The sequence below is a fragment of the Hemicordylus capensis genome, chromosome 3 (genome assembly GCF_027244095.1).
Source record: "Hemicordylus capensis ecotype Gifberg chromosome 3, rHemCap1.1.pri, whole genome shotgun sequence".
Taxonomy (NCBI): Eukaryota; Metazoa; Chordata; class Lepidosauria; order Squamata; family Cordylidae; genus Hemicordylus; species Hemicordylus capensis.
This window is the reverse complement of record NC_069659.1, coordinates 311,434,771-311,455,971: the sequence shown is the minus strand read 5'-3', so window position 1 is coordinate 311,455,971 and position 21,201 is coordinate 311,434,771. Positions and strand designations below refer to the sequence as shown.

General features: G+C 42.7%; 1 protein-coding gene across 4 annotated transcripts in view; it reads left to right on the top strand.

Moving 5' to 3' along the window:
* Positions 1 to 21,201, top strand: part of COL4A4 (collagen type IV alpha 4 chain) — a 99,624-nt gene that overhangs the window by 10,871 nt on the left and 67,552 nt on the right. For all 4 annotated transcript variants that reach the window (XM_053306702.1, XM_053306701.1, XM_053306704.1 and 1 more), the window contains exons 4-6: positions 3,490 to 3,567; positions 19,945 to 20,079; positions 20,686 to 20,730. In XM_053306702.1, coding sequence (XP_053162677.1) covers positions 3,490 to 3,567; positions 19,945 to 20,079; positions 20,686 to 20,730 — 258 coding nt within the window. The remainder of the gene's footprint in view (positions 1 to 3,489; positions 3,568 to 19,944; positions 20,080 to 20,685; positions 20,731 to 21,201) is intronic.

Genomic DNA, 21,201 nt, shown 5'->3' with positions numbered 1-21,201 from the left:
AATAATATGAGGAAGTAATCAATTTAGCACACTTCACCTTATGAAGACAAACCTCATACAAATAAATTCACCATAATTCACCCCTCTGCCCAATCACTCTTAAATTGGGGATGGGTGGTAGCCTCCAGCCATTAGGCACTATCTACCAGCCCACCCCACTCCTTTGGGGCAGATCCACTTTCTGCCCCCAATCTGCCCCAAAGACACCCAAACTTCAAAAATTCTCAAAAAATCAGCCCTCTGCCCAATCCCCCTGAAACGGGGGTGGTAGCCTCCACCCATGAGGCACTACCACCCCACCCCCACTATTTTGGGGCAGATCCACTTTCTGCCCCCAAACTGCCCCAAAGTCACTAAAACTTCAAAAATTCTCAAAAAATCACCCCTTTGTCCAAACCCCCTTAAATTGGGGTGGTAGCCTCCACCCATTAGGCACTACCACCCCACCCCACTATTCTGCCCCAGGCCCCACTTTCTGCCCCAATATGCCCCAATCTGCCCCAAAGACATGAAATTTTCAGAAATTTACCAAAAATCAGCCCTTGGCCCAATCCCCCTGAAATTGGGGTGGTAGCCTGCACCCATTAGGCACTACCACCCCACCCCACTCCTTTTGCCCAGATCCCATGCTATGCCCCCGAACTGCCCCAAAGTCACTAAAACTTTAAAAATTCACCAAAAATCAACCGTGAACCGAATCACCCGAATTTTTCGTGCCCGAAATTCGGGTGATTCGGCTCGTGCCCGAAAAATATCGGGGGACATCGGGGGTGATTCGGTTCGGCCCCGAATCACCCGAAATTGTTCGTTTCGGGCACAGATCGTTCTGTGCCCGAAATTTTTTGCACATCCCTAATGCTTAGTGTGACATCAGCACTGATGTTTTCACTAGGCATTTTTAGTTCATAGTTTGCAACTATGATTAGAAGTAGATTTGCGAAGTGTGATTCTAGACAATATTTTAAAGGCTTCTGTTTGCATCTCCTGAAGTTTAAATGGGTTCCTTTTTTAAGTGAAAGGATTTGTGCCTTTGGCATATGTTCCTAATAATTAAATGGCTCATTTAATTCTTTGCAATAATCGTTCAGTGTAATAGAAGTGAGTTATCAAAAATATAGTTGTTCCTAATCTGATATGATCTGAAACAAGGGTTGGTGGTGGTGGTGGTGATGGAGGAGGAGGAGGAGGACGACGACGACAACAACAACAATATGTATATACTGCTTTTCAAAAAAAGTTTCCAAAGTGGTTTACATAGTGAAATAATAAATAAATAAGATGGCTCCCTGTCCCCAGAGGGCTCACAATCTAAAAAGAAAAGATGGCTCCCCTGCATTCTTTAAATGACACTCTTACTTTTAATATAACACAACATATTTCACTGAATATTAAGTAGATTTTAAAAACAATATTGTTGTTAACTATTTTAGCATTTTAATCTTCAGTGCAAGGCTAAATACTGAAAAATACTTTCTCTAGAATGATAAAAGAAAACTATGTTATTTGTTAGGAAAAAAACCACGAATTCTTTTGACATTGCTACAGAGGCATATTTTCAGTAACAAGCAAAGGAGTCCAATAAATACAGATTTATATTCCCATGGGAAACCTATTAGAAGATATTAAAGTCAGAGAATATCTTTTTTGTGCTGAAGCTCACAAACACAGAACGTTTGGAAATATTTTAGATAAGGAAAAAAGGCAGATTAGTTCATTACCAAAGAACAGAGTTCTTTACCAAAGAACTCTGAGCAGAGTTCCCCATGAAAAAAATGAAACATAACCCTTTTTGTTTTTAGGGAAAGATTCAAGCCTAGAAAGGAAGGGGAAATTAAAGATAAAGCAAAATATGTTATAGCTTCAATAGTTGTATATCACTGCTGTTTATATGTGGTACTGCTGTTTTAGGTATATGAAATAAATATAAAGTAAAATTTGAGCTCAAGAATGCTTTACTAAGTTGTTATATATTGTATTGAATGTTGTTTATGTAGAGAGGAAGATTACTCCAGCCTAGAAGTATAGTCTGTCACACACAACAATTATCTCATATTATCAACTTGAAACCATTGTTACCCTGTCCGTCTTAAAAGCATGTTAATATCTTGTCCATACATAGTGGCATGGCCAGTATTACCATCAGTCCCTGAAAGTGCTAAGTTTCATGTTGATCATCCTAAGGTGAATTGTATATTTTCAAATAAGGGATTTGGGAATAAGAAGGGTTATCAACTTTTATTCTGGCAGGACTCCTGTGCCTTTAATAGCTGAATTATAAGCAGAAATTAAGGAGATCATGTAGCTGTTAAAGGCATAGGATTCCTTCCAGAGATAAATTTTGGCAACGCTATCCAGGACGCTGTGTATGCACCTTTGTTTAAGGTTAGAGAAACCACAGGTATGTTTCAGAAACTTAATTTGGGAATATCTCTGGGAAATCTCTCTTTCAGATAAGACACTGGGATAAAACTTCCATTCAGAAAGGTCCAGGGCTCTAAAACAGTACAATTGGGCACTATTCTGAAATCCTTTTCATGTGCTCTTTTGGAACCAGTGGCTGACATTCTGACTAAATTACTTGATGGAAGTCCTATTGAAATTAAGTCATCCTTTAAAGTAACTCCTAAGTAGTACTATTCAGAAACTTAGTCTGGATGTCGGCCAGTGTGACTACCTGGTTTCAGAATCCTGGCTGTGGTTGCCTATTAAGCAGGATTTACCCCTGAGTAAATGTTTAAGATAAGTTCACACTGTTAAATAAAGTGTCATTTTCAAGTTTCAGTGTTGGTTCGAAAAAAAAGTTTCCTGGGCACTGGGGGCAGATCTGACAACAAGCCACTTGGATAAGAGCTCCTTCACCAAAGACTTTTCACAGGCTCCATTACAGAATCCATGCAGTTGCCTAGTTGTTGGTGGATTGTATATGAGCACTGCAATTCAGTACTATCTAACAGTTCTGGAATAGTCCCACTGCGGTTTTCAGAAGGACTTTAGGGAACACAGCTCTGTTTATTGGTGTGAAATGAAAATCAGTAGAAGCTATTCCTAGGCTATTAAAATGGCTTTATTTGATTGCTTTATTATTTTAAAAAATGTGTCAGATGCTTTGGGAAATTTACTTATCTGCATTAAGTTTTGTAAATAATTTTGTTTACTTAAATAACATTTTAATATTATTTATATGCCCACTGTCAAGAAATTTGAAGTCAGTGTGTCTGTCTTTCTCATTTCTCCTGAATTGTATTGAGTTCCCCCTGCCAAAAAAATAAAGTATAGTATCCCCAGTCCATCTACAGTTAGTTATGACTTAGTAACATTGGAATGACTGGGGCTTGACATTGAGAGGTTTGGTTTTGGTTTTTAATCGTTGTTATTCTTGTAATAGAATATAAGTCATCTTGGATACTTGTAGACTTAATTAAATTGATGCATAAATTGAGGTGGAATGTATAAATATTTATAATAAAGAACAACTTCTGTTTCTCCTAGGGTGAATATGCATATATTGGCCCTTGTGGTGGACGGGATTGCTCAGTTTGTCAATGCTTTCCTGAAAAAGGCTCAAGAGTAAGTGTTTAATTCTAACAATTAACATCATGTTGTTTCTGTTCCTGATTCTAAGCCTCTTATGATGAGAATCTTTTATAAGCCAATGTTCATTGGCCTTTTCTGTTGTTTTTAATTAGTTTTAATGTTGTATTTTAGTGTACTTATGGATTTTGTTAATGTTAGCTGTCTCATGCTGAATTTGTGGGAAAGGTTAATTAATTAACCAAAGGGCACTAATTAAATGAATAAGCTACTTTGAAAGGCTCTTGTGGCTACAGAGCAGGATATAGGTATTTTAAAAGCCTCACCACCAATACTTATTGAAAAATGCTGCTAGCATCACATGCAACAATGCTTTATTTTTATTTTTATTTTTATTCTTATTTTTATTTTTACATTTATACCTGGTCTTCCTTCAAGGAGTCCAGAGTGGTATATACGTGGTTATGTTTATCCTCACAACTACCCTGTGAGGTAAGTTAGTCTGAGAGAGAAATGACTGGCCCAGAGCCACCCAGTAGGGATGTGCACGAACCGGTCTGCAGGGCATGTTGGAGGCCTGTGCACCGGTTCACATATTGCCCAGTCTGGCGGTCCAACGCCGTGTGTGTGTCACTTTAAGGGCGGGGGGTTGTACTTACCCCTCCCACCGCTTTCCCCCCTCCGGCGCTCCATTTTAAAGTAAAATCTTCGGGGTGGCAGCGGTCCTCCCTGCTGCCCCTTTGTTGCCTGCCAAACACGGAAGTAACGTCCGCACATGCATGCGTTGTTCACGCGCGCGCCACGCAGCATGTGTGACATCAGTGGCACGCGTGTGCATGCGCGGCATGCACATGTGCAGATGTTTCTTCCGTGTTTGGCAGGCAACAAGGGGGCAGGGGTGACAGGGAGGACCGCTGCCGCCCCGAAGATTTTACTTTAAAATGGAGCGCCGGAGGGGGGAAAGTGGCAGGAGGAGCAAGGACAACCCCCCGCCCTTAAAGCGACACCCCTCCACCTGGTATCAGACTGCACCTCTGCGGTCCGTGCATATCCATACCACCCAGTGAGCTTCATGGCTGAATGGGGATTTGAATTCAGGTCTTCCTGGTTCTAGTCCAACACTCTAACCACTACAACACACTGACTTCAATATAGAAACTTACATATACGAACTTGTATCTAGAAACTAGCAGAGCCAGCATAGCGTAGTGGTTACAGTGTTGGACTAGGATCGGGAAGACCCGAGTTCAAATCCCCATTCAAGCATGAAACTTAGTGGGTGACGCTGGGGCCAGTCATGCTTCTCTCAGCCTAACCTACTTCACAGAGTTGTTGTGAGGATAAAAATAACCATGTACACTTCTCTGAGCTCCTTGGAGTAAGAGCAGGACATAAATTTAGCATCAAACCAGAATAATAGGTTTAGTTCCTTCCAAAACAACTGTAGCGTATGTAATGTAATCATTCTGTCCTGCCATTTTAGATTTGCAAACCCCTGACCGTGTTAGTAGGGATGTGCACAAAACCGGTTTGCCCAGTTTGTTTTGAATCTGAACCAGATTTGAGCCAGACCAGGCATGTCTGGTTTTGCCCCCGGAATGGTCCTCCCTGGTTTGGATTGAATTTGAATGAGTTTGGGCTGGGTTTTGGGTGCCAGGTGCCCTTAAATTGTGTTTTAAACATTTGACCTGCTACCACTGAAGTCTTTGGTGGCCTCGGAGGGGGGGTGGTCTCCAGCAGCTCCCTCTCTCCCTGCTTCAGCCCATTTTTGAGCCATTTCGGACCTGTTTGTGCGCACAGCAGACATTTTTTGGGCTGCCGCACATGACTGTGGGCCATTTGTATGACTGGGTCATGACCCAGGTCTTGCAAATGGCTCATGCACATGTGTGGCAGCCCCAAAATGGACACTGCATATGCAAAGAGGGCTGAACTGCCCCCAAAATGGGTTTATCTGGCCCAGGAAGACTTGCAGGGGCAGGCCCTCCCCATGCCCAGGAGCAGCACCCCAAGGCCACTGAAACACTCAGTTGTGTTAAGTTAAACTTTAAAAAACACAATTTAATGCCACCTGGCACCCGCAAAGTGGCCCAGAGAGTTTGGTGTGACCTCGAGCTGCTCTGGGCCCAATTTGGTTCGAGGTCAAGCCCTCTAACCGGCTCGAGCTTGAACTGTCTCAAGATCGAGCCGGTTCACACATCCCTACTACCTAGTGTTACACCATCTCATCATGTTTGGTTACCAGAGTACCTAGTTTGGTGCCTCTACTGCCTGCTCATTACTCTGTTTCTCTACCCCTGGGTCCATGAAAGTCTAATAGCAATGCATGATAAATTTGAATTGGTGTGGCTGATTTGATTTTGTTTTAAATGTTTAGCTTGAAATCCTGCTTAAAGACAAAAGTGAGCAAGTGATCTTTTTGAGGTCAATCAAAATTTCTGAAAATTTCTGCATAATGTCTGACAATATTGTAGTCTTTAACATATAAACGTTTCTGCTGAATTATTGTTTGCCAGTATTTATGTGTGCTTATTTGGTATGGCTAACATGCTGACTAAGAAAGTGCCAGTGCAGAAAAGATGTGGCAAGCACTTTGGGGGAGTGGCAATTTTCATCTGCCTTCCCTTCTCTCTGAAGTTGACTGTGACCACTTAAAAATGTTCCTGAGGGCTGCACAACCCTCAGGGACATATTTTTTGAGGTCACCGTTGGTTGCAAGTGAAGGGGGGAAAAAGATGAAAATTGCCCTTCCCCAAAAGCATGTGCCACATGTTCGCTGCACCAGCACTTCCTTAGTCCGAATGTTGGCCTATGCTTTCTGTGTGTGTGTGTGTGTGTGTGTGTGTGTGTGTGTGTGTGTGCTGAAAACAAGGTAAGTTTAATGTGGAGGTGAACTAAGGCAATTATATAGCCTCTTTCATGAGGAAAAGGAATAGTGTATCTATCTCTGGGGCAACTTGGAGAGACCATATTATGCCTGTTTTGAAACAGCTGCACTGGCTGCTGATATGTTTCCGGGCAAAATACAAAGTGCTGGTTATTACCTTTAAAGCCCTGAATGGTGTAGGTCTAGGTTACCTTAGAGAGCGCCTTCTTCGGTCTGATCCCCACCGCATGCTAAGATCATCTGAGGAGGTCCGGCTCCAGTTGCCACCGGCTCGTCTGGTGGCGACCCAGAGGCAGGCCTTCTCTGTAGCCACTCCTAGACTGTGGAATGCGCTCCCTGCAGTCATCCATAATTTGAATTCTTTATTGGAATTTAGGAGAGCCCTAAAGACCTACCTGTTTGGCCTGGCCTTCCAGTGTTCTTAAATTGTTTTAAAGGGTCTTTAATGTATCAGGTTTTTATAAGGGTTTGAATCATTTTACTTTTTGGCTGTTTTATTGTATTTTAAAATTTTTATGCCTGGTCATTGATTGATTTTAACTGTTTCATGATGTTTGTGAACCGCCCTGAGCTATTTTGTAAGGGCGGTCTAAAAATCAAATAAATAAATAAAATATGAGCTATTCAGAAAACTTGATATGATACAGCTTATGGATCCTAAGCAAGTTAATAATGTCTAAGCACCATTGAAGCTGACAAGATATGTTAGTGGTAACTAACCATTATCCTACTGAGTTCAATAGCTGTTTGGAATCCCATGTTTTCACAATCATGCATATGCAACATTTCCAGTTGACTTCAAAATCATGCTCTTTAGAAGGCTATTTTTTCACATATTATTCTTTACATTTTTATCCTATTTTATAAAATATCACATGCACAGATTTTAACACACTAGCTAGTGAAATTTGCCTAGTTCTTCATAACGGTGTACTCTGCTTATTTGGGAAAAGGAACCATACCATGGCAGTGGGAAGTGGAAAATGCCATATGACCATACTTGAATGAGTTGGAATTTTAATTGCTGAGAAATGCAGACATAAAAATGTTAAACCAAGTTCAAATAGAAATGAAAGCACACGAGTAAACAGTGCTTTGATTTCTGCTTGCTATTACTGAATGCATAAAATCACCAAAATGCATAACTACAGCATCTTTGAACAAAAGCTAGTTGGAATTGCCTCTCTTAATGGTTTGTGAAGACATCCAAACTACCTAATGTATTAGTGCAAGAAAGGTTATGGAGACTCTTAGCCACAATCTTGTATATTGTCGTGTTCACTTCAAGTCCCATTAAGATCTAAATATTATTTTTAAAATGCTATCATGGCACTCAGTTGTCAACCCAAGGTTGGGTGATCACAGTCATTCCTTCCTCTGCCTTCTTTCCCTGACCACATGAATTCCCTTTCCAGATTAGCAATAATAATGGTTTATCATGATGTCTGAACTAACATCACTATAGTATAATCCAGGGGGCTTTACACACATGGCTTTTATTTGAATCTCCTCCGGAATGGAATGTGCCAGTCCACATATTAGCCTCATTACCCCGAAGTCTCTGCAGGCTATCAGGGACCAGTACAGACAGGACTGACAAGTTGCTCTGCTTTTCCCTGAATTACTGCTGCACATTCTAGCTTGGCTCGAATTATGTCAGGGGTAAAAAAAATCCTCTCTTTGCGGCAGCGTGCGTGTGTGTGTGTGTGTGCGTGCGCGCGCGTGTGTGTGCGCGCGCGTGTGTGTGTAAAAAATGAGCTTTCTGGTATACCATAGGGCTTCTCCTGAGATGTGTGGAGTGGCCATTGCCAGTAATTTGGCATTTTTCAAAACTCAGTGAAGGGGAGTTCGACAGCTCTGTTGAGTATGGTCTGCTCTGAGTGATTTGCAATTGCAAGCTCTGGGGGAGGGGCAGTTGTGGCAGATTGGTAAAATTATGTGGAGGGAGTCCAGAAGGGGAGGGGGAGGAAGAAATTCCTGAGTTAAACGCAAGCACAAACTGAAAAATGTGGGTCTTAACATAGATTTTACATATGCAGAATGGTGACTACAGTTTCCAGTGTAACCTGAGCCCTTTGTGTCTGAGCTGATTGAAGCTGCATTTTTCTTCATGACAGAGAGAAAGCAATGATTTCTACTTTAAACTTCCTTGCCTCTTAAATGGTCTGGGGTGTGTGGGGTGTGTGGGCATGAGATGATGAAGGTAGTCACAAAGGCAAGGTTAGGGTTAGGGTTAAGCATTCTGTTGTTTGATCCGCTGCTTGGCAACTTGTCATACCGGTTTCCTCTAACCACCTGTCAAACTAACATCAACAATAAAAAGCTCTCTCGCCTCCTCCTCTGGGATGGGATTGATTGGAGGAAAAACCCAGAGCAAGCTGTGGGAACACGTACAGGAAAAAGATCTACAGGGATTGCATAGAGGAACCGACCCTATGTGAACTGTCCATTTAATCCCCTGAATTAAACATCTGTGAATCTGCTGCGAAGCAGTTTCACTCTTCAGATACCCCACAGCATGAAGGCATGTGTGGATAACTCCCAGGGGTGATCTTTCCATGAGGCAAAGTGAGGTGGTTGTCTCAAACAGAATTTTTTTGGAGCACCAGTTGGGTTGCAAGATGCTCCCTGCCACCTCAGCTGCCTCCTGCTGCCACCACTTGAAAAACGGGAAAGGAGGCAGCTTGCAAAGATGTCTCGGGGTCACTATTGGTATAGCATTTATTACATTTATTTGCCACCTTTTGTCCAAAGACCCCAAGGTGGTTTGCATGCTTATTAGACTTCATACAAATAGAAGCTAACAGTTCCATCCTGAAAAGCAGCCACAGCAGGTGGAGATGGTGATGGTGAATTTTGCCTTGCTGTCTCTTCCTTTTTCTGTTCTTCCTTGTTTCAGTCTATGGTTTCATGGTATGATCAGTAGTAACCATAGCTATGCCAGTTCACATGTCATAGTAGCCAATTGTTAACGAAATAGCAAAGGGAATAGGGGGAGGAGCCTGCATGAGGTGCTCTGGGATATTCCCAGTCACAAAACTATGGTTGGTGATCAGGCTCTGGGATGTCTGAACTCAGCTTATGCATCAAGGAATCCCAGGTTTCACATCCTTGTTATATATAGTAAATTTATTATTGTTTCCAGCCTTTCATATGTAATCAGTATTCTTTCTTCTTAAAAAGTGGTTACTGAATCCTCAGCAAGCTGTTTTGCTAAGACTAGCTCTGGTATCTTCTTCCTACACCAAACATGTTGCCTCATAACTTTCAAGTCAGCTGCATGTTGGGAACTTCTACACCCACACTGGCTAAGATTGAGCTCAATAATAAAAAAGAAAGAAAGAAAGAAAAACACAATTTGTTCTGTCCTGTCCTCTGAAGTTTGATCCCATTCATTACTTTAAGCTCTGTTAATCGAGTTAAGTAGATCGCAGAAGCAAGCTCCCATTCATGACCTGACCTAATTTGGCTTCTTTTAAGAGATTGTGTCACATGCACCAAACAAAGCCTGTTGTAAATACAGCTGCTGTGATGCTAATTTTTTTCCTTCTGTTGTGAAAATGAACGACCAACTTATTACCATGAAGCGGTAATTTGTTTTCCATTTTTAAGAGTGCTTTCTGGGAGACATAAGTGCACATGCTGTTTGAGCGGCGGTGGGGGGGGGGTGGAGTGGCCATCTGAAGAAGGAGCTGAGCTGCATCCCTGCACAGAGGCTGCTGTGAATTTGGCCAAAGTGTTGCCAAGCAGCAGAGTGTGAGTGCGGTGTAAGGGGAGAGCAATCTTTGTTGCTTTCCCCTGCCCCTGTACGTGCTCCTTGCCTTCCATAAATATATCCCTGAGGATCACACAGCCCTCGGGGATATATTTTTTGAAGGCAAACAACACTACAAGGGGCAGGGGAAAGTAGTAAAAATAACTTCTCCCTCCCCCTCCCTGCTGTGTGTGTGTGTGTTGGGAACTTCTGCACCCACACTGCTGCTCAGCAGTACTCTGGCCGAGTTCAGAGCAATCTTTCTGTGCAGAAACACAGCGCACCTGCATCCTCAGATGCTCTAAATGTCAGTTGCTGCACTTAAAATATATTCTGATAAAAGGATTAGACCAATGCTTGGAAGTTAGATGTGTCAGCAGTTGATAGATATGATAACAAAGAGTTTCAATTATCAGATATAATCTCTTTAAAACTATTGCGGGGGGGGGGTCACTATTGCTTTCAATACCTTGTTGCAGGCTTCCTCCAGGCATCTGGCTGCCCATGTCGGAAACAGGATGCTGGACTAGATAGACCTTTGGTCTGATCGAACAGACTCTTCTTTTGTTCTTATGAGAATATGAATGGGGTAAATCAAAAGAATAGAAAGCTCTGGCAAATGGCATAGGCCTGGTGTTATTTATATCAATGTTTGACAAATCCCAGGTGCCAGGGAACCATGGCACCTAGGAATTTAAGCAGGACACCTAAACTAGGATTTTCAGAGGCAGAATAATGTAATATATTTTAATAAAAATCTTTATTTGTGCCAGGCAGCCCTGTTTCTGTTCTAAGTATATTATTTGTAAAGGGGATAAAGAGAAGCCCATTTACCCTCCCTCAAAATGTCCATCACAGAGTCTGGTAATGTTGTCAAGTGTCCATTGTCTGGTTCCTAAATGTTTGGGCTGGCTCCTAGATCCAAATGAAATTTGTCTGTCCTTTAATATTCAAAATATTAAAATGTCTTTTAATATTCAAAAATTATATATGGAATAATAGAGCATCCGGCATTAGTTCCGCTTTGGAGAACAAATACCAGGTAATTTGAAATTCAAAAAGTCCTTGATCACCATGTCAAAATGGTAATGTTAATATGCTCAGTGCAACCAGTTCTAAACTCTAGTTCTCCGTTGACTTGAGTCATGAATTAAAGTCTCTTTGATTAGGTATATTACTTCTGGATGAAGTAATAGTGACACCCAGTGGAGGCTGGGGTTTTTAAAATCCCTTTTAGAAAACTCCAATCGAGAATAAACACAAGTAAGTCCTCTGCAGCGTAATTCTATGCATGTTGACTTAAAAATAAGTCCTACTATATTCAGTGGGCTATACTCCCAGGTAAATGTACATAGGATTGCAGCCTTGGTTGTCTATCACATAATATTGTGCAATTGTTACCTGTATTGCACTTGTCTGTATTATGAAATGGACCTTTAGAGAAATATCCACTATAGATTAGGTCAGGTGTTGAGAGAGGTTGCATATCCTTGGTTACTTCTGGATGTAAACCCAAAGGAAATTTTTAAAAAGATATATATCTGAAGAGTTGGTACAATATGTCTGCAAGGTAGTTCCACTTGTGCATTCATGTTTGTGTGTGTGTTTTAGCTGAGTGGAAATGGGACCAGAGAAGTGTGACGTATAAAGCTTTATTAGTTCTGACAAGATTAATTTTTCTTTAGCAAATAGCTCCTTTGGGACCACGGCAGTGTAATGGGTAAAGTTTAACCCTGCCCCTTGCCATGATTCAAATCTACAGGGCCTGATTCAACTGTTATTTACCCTGTTGAAAAGCTCCCATTGATGCCAATGCCTCCTGAGATTGATCCAGACAAGCTTGGGGGAGGGGATGTTACAGAGCCTATTTGCTTGAGAGTTTTCCCAAGTTGTGCCCTGTGTTACAGGCTGTGTTACAGGGCTGGACTGGGGACACTGAGAGGATGGTGGAATGTATGTGGGGAGGGTACCAAGTTTTGAGCAGAATGAGTGGGAGTATTTTTTGGTTTCACTAGTCTTGTGTGGGTAATTTCAGTTCCTCTTTTTAACAAGGAAGAGACATGGATTAATAGTGATTAGAAGGCAGTGATTTTAGTACATTGTGAGCAGGTGCGTAGCAAGGTTGGAGTGGGCCCAGAGACAAAATTTTAAAATGGCGCCCCTCTGAAGGAAGCCTGGGTGGGTGGACGGCTGGGGGAGTCATTCATGTGACTTGCCTCTGGGGGGCCCCCCAAGGCAGTGGGCCTCCAGACAACTGTCTCCCCTTGCCCTATTATATTTACACCCCTGATTGTGAGTTGGACTGTTCTCCAGTGCTCAGTCTTTAAAAAGGAACTGTAAAATAATTGTTTTAGCTCAGTTTAGAAACCCTTCGTGTATTCGAGCCTGTTTTCCTAGTTCAACATGTTTCCGTTGTGCAGCAGTGCTAGCCCACCTCTCCAATAATGTGAAGAGAATGAGAAACCTTGAGGAAATTTGAGAGAACGAAGACAGTTTGAAGGTGGCAGTCTGGGGATGTGAAGATGCCATCTCAATGTCCTTTGTGGGTGGGAGGAGTGAAGTTTCTCTCTCTCCCATCCTCTGCCACTGCCCAACACACACAATCTATACCTCGTGGCCTTGAATGGCCCTGCACGTTGGTGGCTGTCACAATCTGTGGAGCTGCTGTGCTGCCTCTCCTGTGCCTCCCTCACTCTGACATGGAATAGAAGTGGAGGGTGAGTGAATGGTTGTGTGAGGGCAGCGGGGGGGCAGGCTTAAAGGGGACATAACCCCCCCTTCCCTCATCTATATCCGCTGTACCCTCAGAGAGCAGGAGGATGAGCCTTTTTTTGTATTTCTCTCCCTTCCGCTTTCCCTGATGCAGGGTCCTTTCAAGGCAATGAGATTGCAGGACATCTGGGGAATTCTTAGGCGGGGTCACGCAGCAGGAAGGAAGATGATGGCAACCCGCTGCTGTGGTTGTACTGAGGAGGAGGCAGCTGATACCGTTGGCCTTCTTCAGATGACGGCTTTATTCATTTCATTTCCTCTCGGGTCTCTTAGTTTTCTTCCTGGTTTCCTTGCCCCCCCATTTGGTGTTCTCTACTTGCTTCCTTTGTGGGGCTTGGCTGCTCACTGCACTTCCCTTTGCACTTCCTGCTCCTGTTCAGAGCCACAGAAAGCTTGGGCACACCTGTGTACAAAAGGACATTCCTCACAGGCAGGGAGGGAGCTCTTAGTTGCTGCTGGTTGCGTTAGGTTACATCAGGGTGCCAGGGCAAATATCAAATCAATCAAAGGGCACACTGAGAATTGTCCCGGTATCCCAGCGGCCCAGTCCAGTCCTGTTTGGGATGCTTTTGCACTGCTGTGTGGTGATTAGGAATTTGAACAAAACCAGCTGGCCTGGTTCGGTTGGAGTCCAAAGTGTCCTTGAACTGGACTGCGCCAGTTTGGTTTTGCCCCACTCGCACCGCCCCCCCCCCAGTTCGGTTCTGTTTGGAAGGGTTCGCGAATATTTCTTTAATTTTTTAAAAAATTGTACTTTCTCTGGGGCGACTTCTCTGAGGCCACAGTGGGAGTGTCCATGGAGGTTCCTCCTCCCCTGCCAGCCTCTGTTTTGCAAAAAGGTGCCCAGTTCTGACAGTCTTTGGCCCTTTCCAGGCCTTTCCTCCATCATGATGGTCATTTTGGAGGGTGCCGCACATGGGCCCCTGCATGGCCTGAGTCATGACCCAGCCACAAAGGGCCCATTGCGCATGTGCAGCAGCCTCCAAAATGGCCACTGTGATGGGGGAAAGGCCCGGAAAGGGCTGAAGACCGCCCTTCCATCTCATGAACAGCACCAGCATCTGCCAGATTGGCAACTGGCCAGGCCTATCAAGTTGAGTCCCTTACATCATGATCCATTATTCATTCTTCCTGCTGCTCTCAAGAAACCAGTAAAGAAGGTGGATTAAAGACTCCAGTCTGACTCAAATAAAGAGATTTGATTTGATTTGAAGACTCCAGAACTGACCAAATGGCAGCTACTTTTGCAGGAGGAGGAGCTGTCTTCTTGTCCAGAGTTAGCTGTAACTTGTAATTAGGGCAGAGAAGCACGGAGGCGGGCACACAAATCCTTTTTTCTTGTTTTTATTTTATTCCTCTTGGTGTTCTTGCTGGTGTTCTGCAAGATTGCAAAAAAACCCTTTTAAAAATGCAAAGAAAAAAGCTGCTGCTCTGTCACTATGGCCCCTCCATACATCTCAGGAAAAAAAATTGGGTAGTTTGAGGTAGAAAGTGGAACTTTTTAGCATGGGGATAATCCAGGCTAAGCTCTATTGCACAGGAAAAACCCAAATTGTGTATGGAGTGCTCCCCAATACCTCGCAGGGACTTCATGGTAAATCCCCCTGATGTGTGAACGCACACCCACCACTCCTGGGGAACTTCAAAGTAAATTTGCCATCTGGAAAATCCCCAGGTGAAATGAATAACAAAACATTATGTTGGGGAGAAACAGAGTTTTGTCATTTAGCAGGGTGAGAGTAACAGGCCCTATCCACCTCCAGCACAGTACTTCCAGTGACTGTTGCTGCTGTGTGTCTTATGTTTCTTTTTAGAATGTGAGCCCTTTGGGGACAGGGAGCCATCTTATTTGTTTGTTATTTCTCTTTGTAAACCGCCCTGAGCCATTTTTGGAAGGGCGGTATAGAAATCAAATTAATAATAATAATAAATAATAATTTCAGTACTAGAGAATAAATATTACACATTTCTTTGGTACACAATGTTGATTGCTTTTTTAAAAAAATCAAATTTTTATTAATAAGAACCATCATTGTGATTTTAAAATTAATCTGTTTTGTTTGGTTGGGACTCAGACTCCTACAGCCAGTGAAGTTCAGGATGTGCTAAAATAACACTGGCTAGTCTTGGCACTGGGAGTTCCTGACCTAGACAATTAGCAAGCTTGTGGAATTTATTAGCACCATCTCACAGATGCCAGGCATAACACTCTGTCTGTTTTAACTGAACTAATTTGTCATTTCCACATTAAGCATGGCTTCCTTCATCCTCTTTATTTTGACAGCTGTCCTGATACTGGAATACTGCAGCAGTCACATTAGATGGACATAAATAATGGATGTTATGGATGGTATCAACTTGGTCTTAACAAAGCTTCCACTCATAATTGGTCTTTGAGCTGAAAAAAAGAGCAGCAATGTGCTGGCTTTGGATGGTTGAATCATCTGTCAAACTCATTGTGAATTCTGGATTTAGCATGTTCTGTAACTTCTCCCCATTATGGTCATCTAAATTAGGGATGAGCAACTGGCAGCCAACATGCTGAACCCAAACTATTGAAGTTTTTTCTCTAAGTCCAATTATAGCCCCCACACCCTATCATACCCAGTCCATGGAGCCCCATTAAATGTTAATTAAAATGTAATAAAAAGTTAATCCACAGTTTCACTCATAAGAAATAGAGTGAGGAGGGGGAGATCAAAAGATGGACAATATTTGCCTTACAACATGAAACGTTGAGTCTCTCTGGAATTTTTATGTAATGTCTTCAAATTCCCTTAGCAAACAAGCTCTGTGACTGTGAAAATTGTACTTTTTGTTGGTGCCAACTTCTATTATTGTTTTACTTGCTAATGTGCTTAGAATTGAAGCAAAAATGAGAAAGCCTTCTAAAGAGGATTCTTATTTGTTCAATTAGCACAATGGTGATTTTGATCCTTTCAGGTGATGCTCACTTGACTAGATGTGTAGATCACAATAATTATCAAAACCAACAAATAAATCCTTAAAAAGCTAGCTTTCCAAAGATGATGATGATGATGATGATAATTCGATTTCTATACTGCCCTTCCAAAAATGGCTCAGGGCAGTTTACAAAGAGAAACAACAAATAAGATGGCTCCCTGTCCCCAAAGGGCTCACATTCTAAAAATAAACATAAGACACACACCAGCAACAGTCACTGGAAGTACTGTTCTGGGGGTGGATAGGGCCAGTTACTCTCCCCCTGCTAAATAAAGAGAATCACCACGGTAAAAGGTGCCTCTTTGCCCAGTTAGCAGGGGTAGCAACTCATGATTCATGATCAAGATGGCAGCAACTCATGATTTAATTAGGAATCCTTGAAGCAGAGAGTTTCTGGTATATTTGTCCTTCTAGAATCTGGAGGGCTGCACAACTTTGGCCCTCCAGATATTTTTGGATTACAACCTCTATAATCCCCAGCCACAGTGGCTAATAATCAGGGATTATGGAAGTTGCACTCCATCATCTGCCTTAGGGATGTTTGACTGGTTTGAACTCGGACCAGACTAGCCTTCCAAAAAGGGGAGCCGGTCCGAGCTCGAGTTGAACTGGGCCCAGTTTGGACTGAATCAGTTCTGCCTGGTTCCAGTCAAATTGGGCTGAACTGGTTTGATCCAAATTGGGCCCAGTTCAGTTCGAGCTTGGACCAGTCCCCCTTTTTGGAGGGCCAGTTCGATTAAAACTTGTTCAGCTCGAACTCTGTTTTGAGTCAAACTGATTTGCACACCCCTGCTGCAGATGTGGCACAGTGGGGAACTAACAAGCAGAAGGTTGCTGGTTTGAATCTCTGCTAGTACTATATTGGGCAGCAGTGATACAGGAAGGTGCTGAAAGGCATCATCTCATACTGTGCAGGAGGAGGAAATGGTAAACCCCTCCTATGTTCTACCAAAAGAAAACCACAGGGCTCTGTGGGTACCAGGAGTCAAAACTGGCTTGACGGCAGATGCTGGACTGCAACTTCCATAATCCCCAATTATTAGCCACTGTGGCTGGAGATGATGGGAGTTGTAATCCCAAAATATCTGGAGGGCCAAATTTGCCAACTTGAACCAAACCGCCCGGAGTGGTTCTGTGCAAACTCCTAATCTGCAGGAGGGCACAATTGGGGATCCCTGTTCTATAAAAACTGATCATTTATCATTCTCACAGAAATATTATCAAAAAACAGCAGTTTTTGTTAGGACAGGAAACAACACGAGTTCTTAGAAATGCCTGTGGGCATACAGTGGTAGCACATGTGGGTGTTTCCTGTTGGCTTGTATTGTTATGGACATCTAAGGAAGTTCTGTTAGTCTTGCAGAAATGTATGGGGTGCGCTTTTTGTACAAGTGTACAAAAACAGGGTAATTTCAGACTCTGGACCGAATGGTTTTACAGAGTGAGTTATCAATAGATAAATAAGATGAGAGTGGAGAGTGTGAATCTTAATTCATGATCAGTGATGACCACCCCACTTTGGACTTGTGCCCTAACCTGTAACTTGGATGTTGCAGCCAAAGATAGAAGGAAGTTCTGCATCAGTGTTTTGGGAGCCCAGCCCTTCAAAGCAAGGAAAGGGAGCCTAGGAGTTGTAGTTCAGACTGGCTGCAGGGTGAGAACTTGGCACAGCCTCTGATCTGCAGCTCATCTGGCAAACCGGTGGCTGCTGCCTTTCGTCCTGAACAGATTATCCAGCAGGAAGGGAGTGGGGAGGGGAGAAAGAAGTCGGCTTTGTGGCTCAGGGTGAGGACTTTTTCAAGTGCTTTCTGTCCTCTTCCAGATATAAACAGGGGGCTCCCCCATGCACTTGGGATGGGGTGGAGGTTTATGGGGGGCTCTGGACTTGTGGCCGAAAGTCTATCCTTAATGGCACCAGTGCAAGTGTGCAAATACTTAAGGTTGCACACTGGCACTTTGGGAGCACAACTTACATTGTTCCAGGTGTAAATTGTACTCCCAATGGCTATGCACAACTTTAAGCATTTGCACGCTTGCATTCTTCCTCAAGACCACCGGTGCTCTTCCTTAGACACCTGCAGCAGTGCAGGTCATTTGGAAACATTGGCATAAGCAGGGGCAGATTAATCTTTCTGCTGCCCATAGGCAGCCAAGGATTTGCTGCCTCTCCCTGGGGTGGCGGCTGCAGTGGATGCAGGTGGGAAGGCAAGGGGTAAGTTCCCCTTTTAACCTTTTTTTAAAAGCCACTGTGTGGCAGGATGGGGGCAGACGGGCCTGTGCAGTCATTTGGGAGGTAGGAAGGGAGCTGGAAGGTGCTCTCGCCACCCCCATCCTGCCACACAGTTGCATTTTTTTAAAGGTAAAAGGGGGAACTTTCACTCCCACCCCCACGGCCACCCCTCAAATTTTGCCGCCGTAGTCAGGTGCCTACTTTGCCTATCCATTAATCCACCCCTGGGCATAAGCATGTGCAACATGTGGGTCAGTAAACTTACTTCTTGTAGGATTGGACCCTAAGAACCAAGAGATGATGGGAAATAGCTGATATCATGATTTTATTTTATGTATTTAGCATATTTATATATCGCCTGATATACACATTCCAAATTACAATATAAAAACAAAAACTAACAAAACACTTTCACAGAATAAAAACAATTTTAAAAAAATTCACAGAGTGAAACAAAATAATTTCACAGGATAAAAACAATTAAACAGTTTAAAATTAGTTTTAATTAAAAGCCTGAGAAAACAGGTGTGTCCAAAGGGTCTTTTTAAAAGCAATCAGAGATGGAGAAGCTCTTATTTTGACAGGGAGTGCATTCCAAAGCCCTGGGGCAGCCACAGAGAAAGCCTGGCCCTGAGTCATCCCTAGACAAACCGGTAGCAATCACCGCAACCAGACCTTCACAGATTATCTTAATAGGCGGCAGGGTTCATGACAAAGACATTTTGCCAATGCCTATGGAAGAGTTTGCACAAGAATTTGCACAGTGTTATAGCACTTTTTCATGATTCTGTTTGTGCAAGAAATTATGTAAGCTGTCGTGCATAAGCAGAAGAGCATCTCAGTGTGATGAAGTGGTTAGAGTGGACTAGGAATGAGGAGACCCAAGTTCAAATACCCAACAAGCCATGAAACTCACTGGGTAACTCTGGGCCAGCCGAACCTACTTCACAGGGTTGTTGTGGTGATAAATATAACCTTGTACATTGCTCTGGGAGATGTATTCATATTGTACTGGTCTGTGACTATAACAATAAATGACTGATTGCTCTGGGCACCATGGAGGAAGAGCAGGATATAAATGAAAATGCATGTAAACACAAATACACACTTCCATTTTCCTCATGCAACATTTTAATGCAAAATGTAAAGGTGCTCTCATACAGAAGGGCACCTTTGGATCCAAACAATCAAAAATAATTGGAAGCTCTCAGTTTGCCTGGTTCGGATCCAGAATCATGATCATTCTATACACTAGCCATAGGGTATACTGCAGATCTCTTGCACTTATGATTTTAGTCCTATAAGTGATGTTAAATCATATCAATTGAAGGTGGAGGGTATCTGTATATTTCATATTTGCCACAAGGAGGTGCAATCTGATGAGGAAATCCCTGAGATATAGTGCTACATTTCTAAATATTTGTTTAGAGTGTGTTTTACATTTGATTCATTCACAAAACTGTTTATGTGCATCAAATTCAAAATCTGAAATTATTGCTGTCCTCAGCTGCTTACATTTAAGTCATATAGTACCTCTTGAAAGGGCATGGTTGTGGCTTTAGATGTATGCTCACCACATCCAGATTTGCAGTTTCATGGGTGCATTGGTGCTCCAGTATATTATATTCAACATGATTTGTTATTCTAGAAGTGAAGTGAAAGTTGGACTAATATATATATATATATATATAGAGAGAGAGAGAGAGAGAGAGAGAGAGAGAGACAGAGCGCCTTTTCTTGCATAGCCATCTTGGGAGGATATTTCTTTATTTTTACATAGAGCTAAATATGAATTTTTTTTTTCAGGGTCAGCCTGGCCATGTGGGGCCCCAGGGTGCAATTGGTGCTTTGGGCCCCATAGGACCCATTGGTTTGCCAGGAGAAAAAGGTCAGCAAGGTGATATTGGTCTTCCTGGGGCAGCTGGAGAAAGAGGCAATAAGGTAGGTAATTATATTGTTTACAGATAATGATTTTATGTTATGAGGAACAAAACAAAAATTTGATGGGATTTGTTAATGGCTTTTGACTCTTAACTGCTCCCTTTTCCTATGACAGCACATCCTATGCATACGTATCCTTGAAATCACTTTTGCAATATTGTTTGAAAGAGGGTTGCAAGATTTGGTTATTTATATTCAACATTGCAAGAGGGGGGGAAGGACATGGATTTTAGGGATGTGCACAAAACCGGTTTTGCAAGTTTGTTTTGAATCGGAACCGGAATCAAAGCAACCTGGCCCAGTTCGGTTTTGGTTCTGGTTGAACCAGTTTGACTGCTGGACCAGTGAGGAAGGTCTCTGAATACTTCTGAGGTCAGTTTCAGTACATGGGCAGTACTGAGTACATGGGTTGTACCATTCATCTTGGAAAAGGTGATCCTTCAGATATTCAGAACCTAAGCCATGTAGAGCTTTAAAGGTAAGCACCTGATAGTGTCCCAAGTCCTCGATACACACCTGAGCAGGCTGCTAAATGCTGTCTTCTCACTCTGCTTAATCATTTTAAAATTAATTCTTAATTTAATGTTTAATATTTTATCCCTTCAGGGTCCTACTGGTGTTCCAGGATTTTCCGGTTTAGATGGTGCACCTGTAAGTATGTTGCATGTGTTAATGGTGCACAACACTCCTGTGTTAACAGGATGCAGAATTTTGCATCCTGTTCCTATATTTTTACCATATATAAACTTTGGGGGATCAGGCCAATTCAACTTGGCTTGATTAAAAGCATTCACTTGAGTTCAGAGCCAAGGCTTCATGTTCCCTCTACCTGTACTCTCCTTAGTGGCCTGAAAGAGAGGTAAGATGATCCCAACTGAAAGGGACCAGAACCTGCAACAAATAGCTGATCTTTCTAAAATGTAGGGAGAGATCCCCCCCCCCCCACTCACACATTTTCTAAATCCTGCAGTCCGGAGAAAGGCACAGGGTTTCTTGGAAAATGTAGTCTGGTCATATGCGTCTATCATCTGCCATTGCAGAAGCTTCCGGAAATACTGCACTTCCCAAAAAAACTGCTTTCCCATGATTGCAGAGTTTAAAATACACAACCCTCCTTCCTAG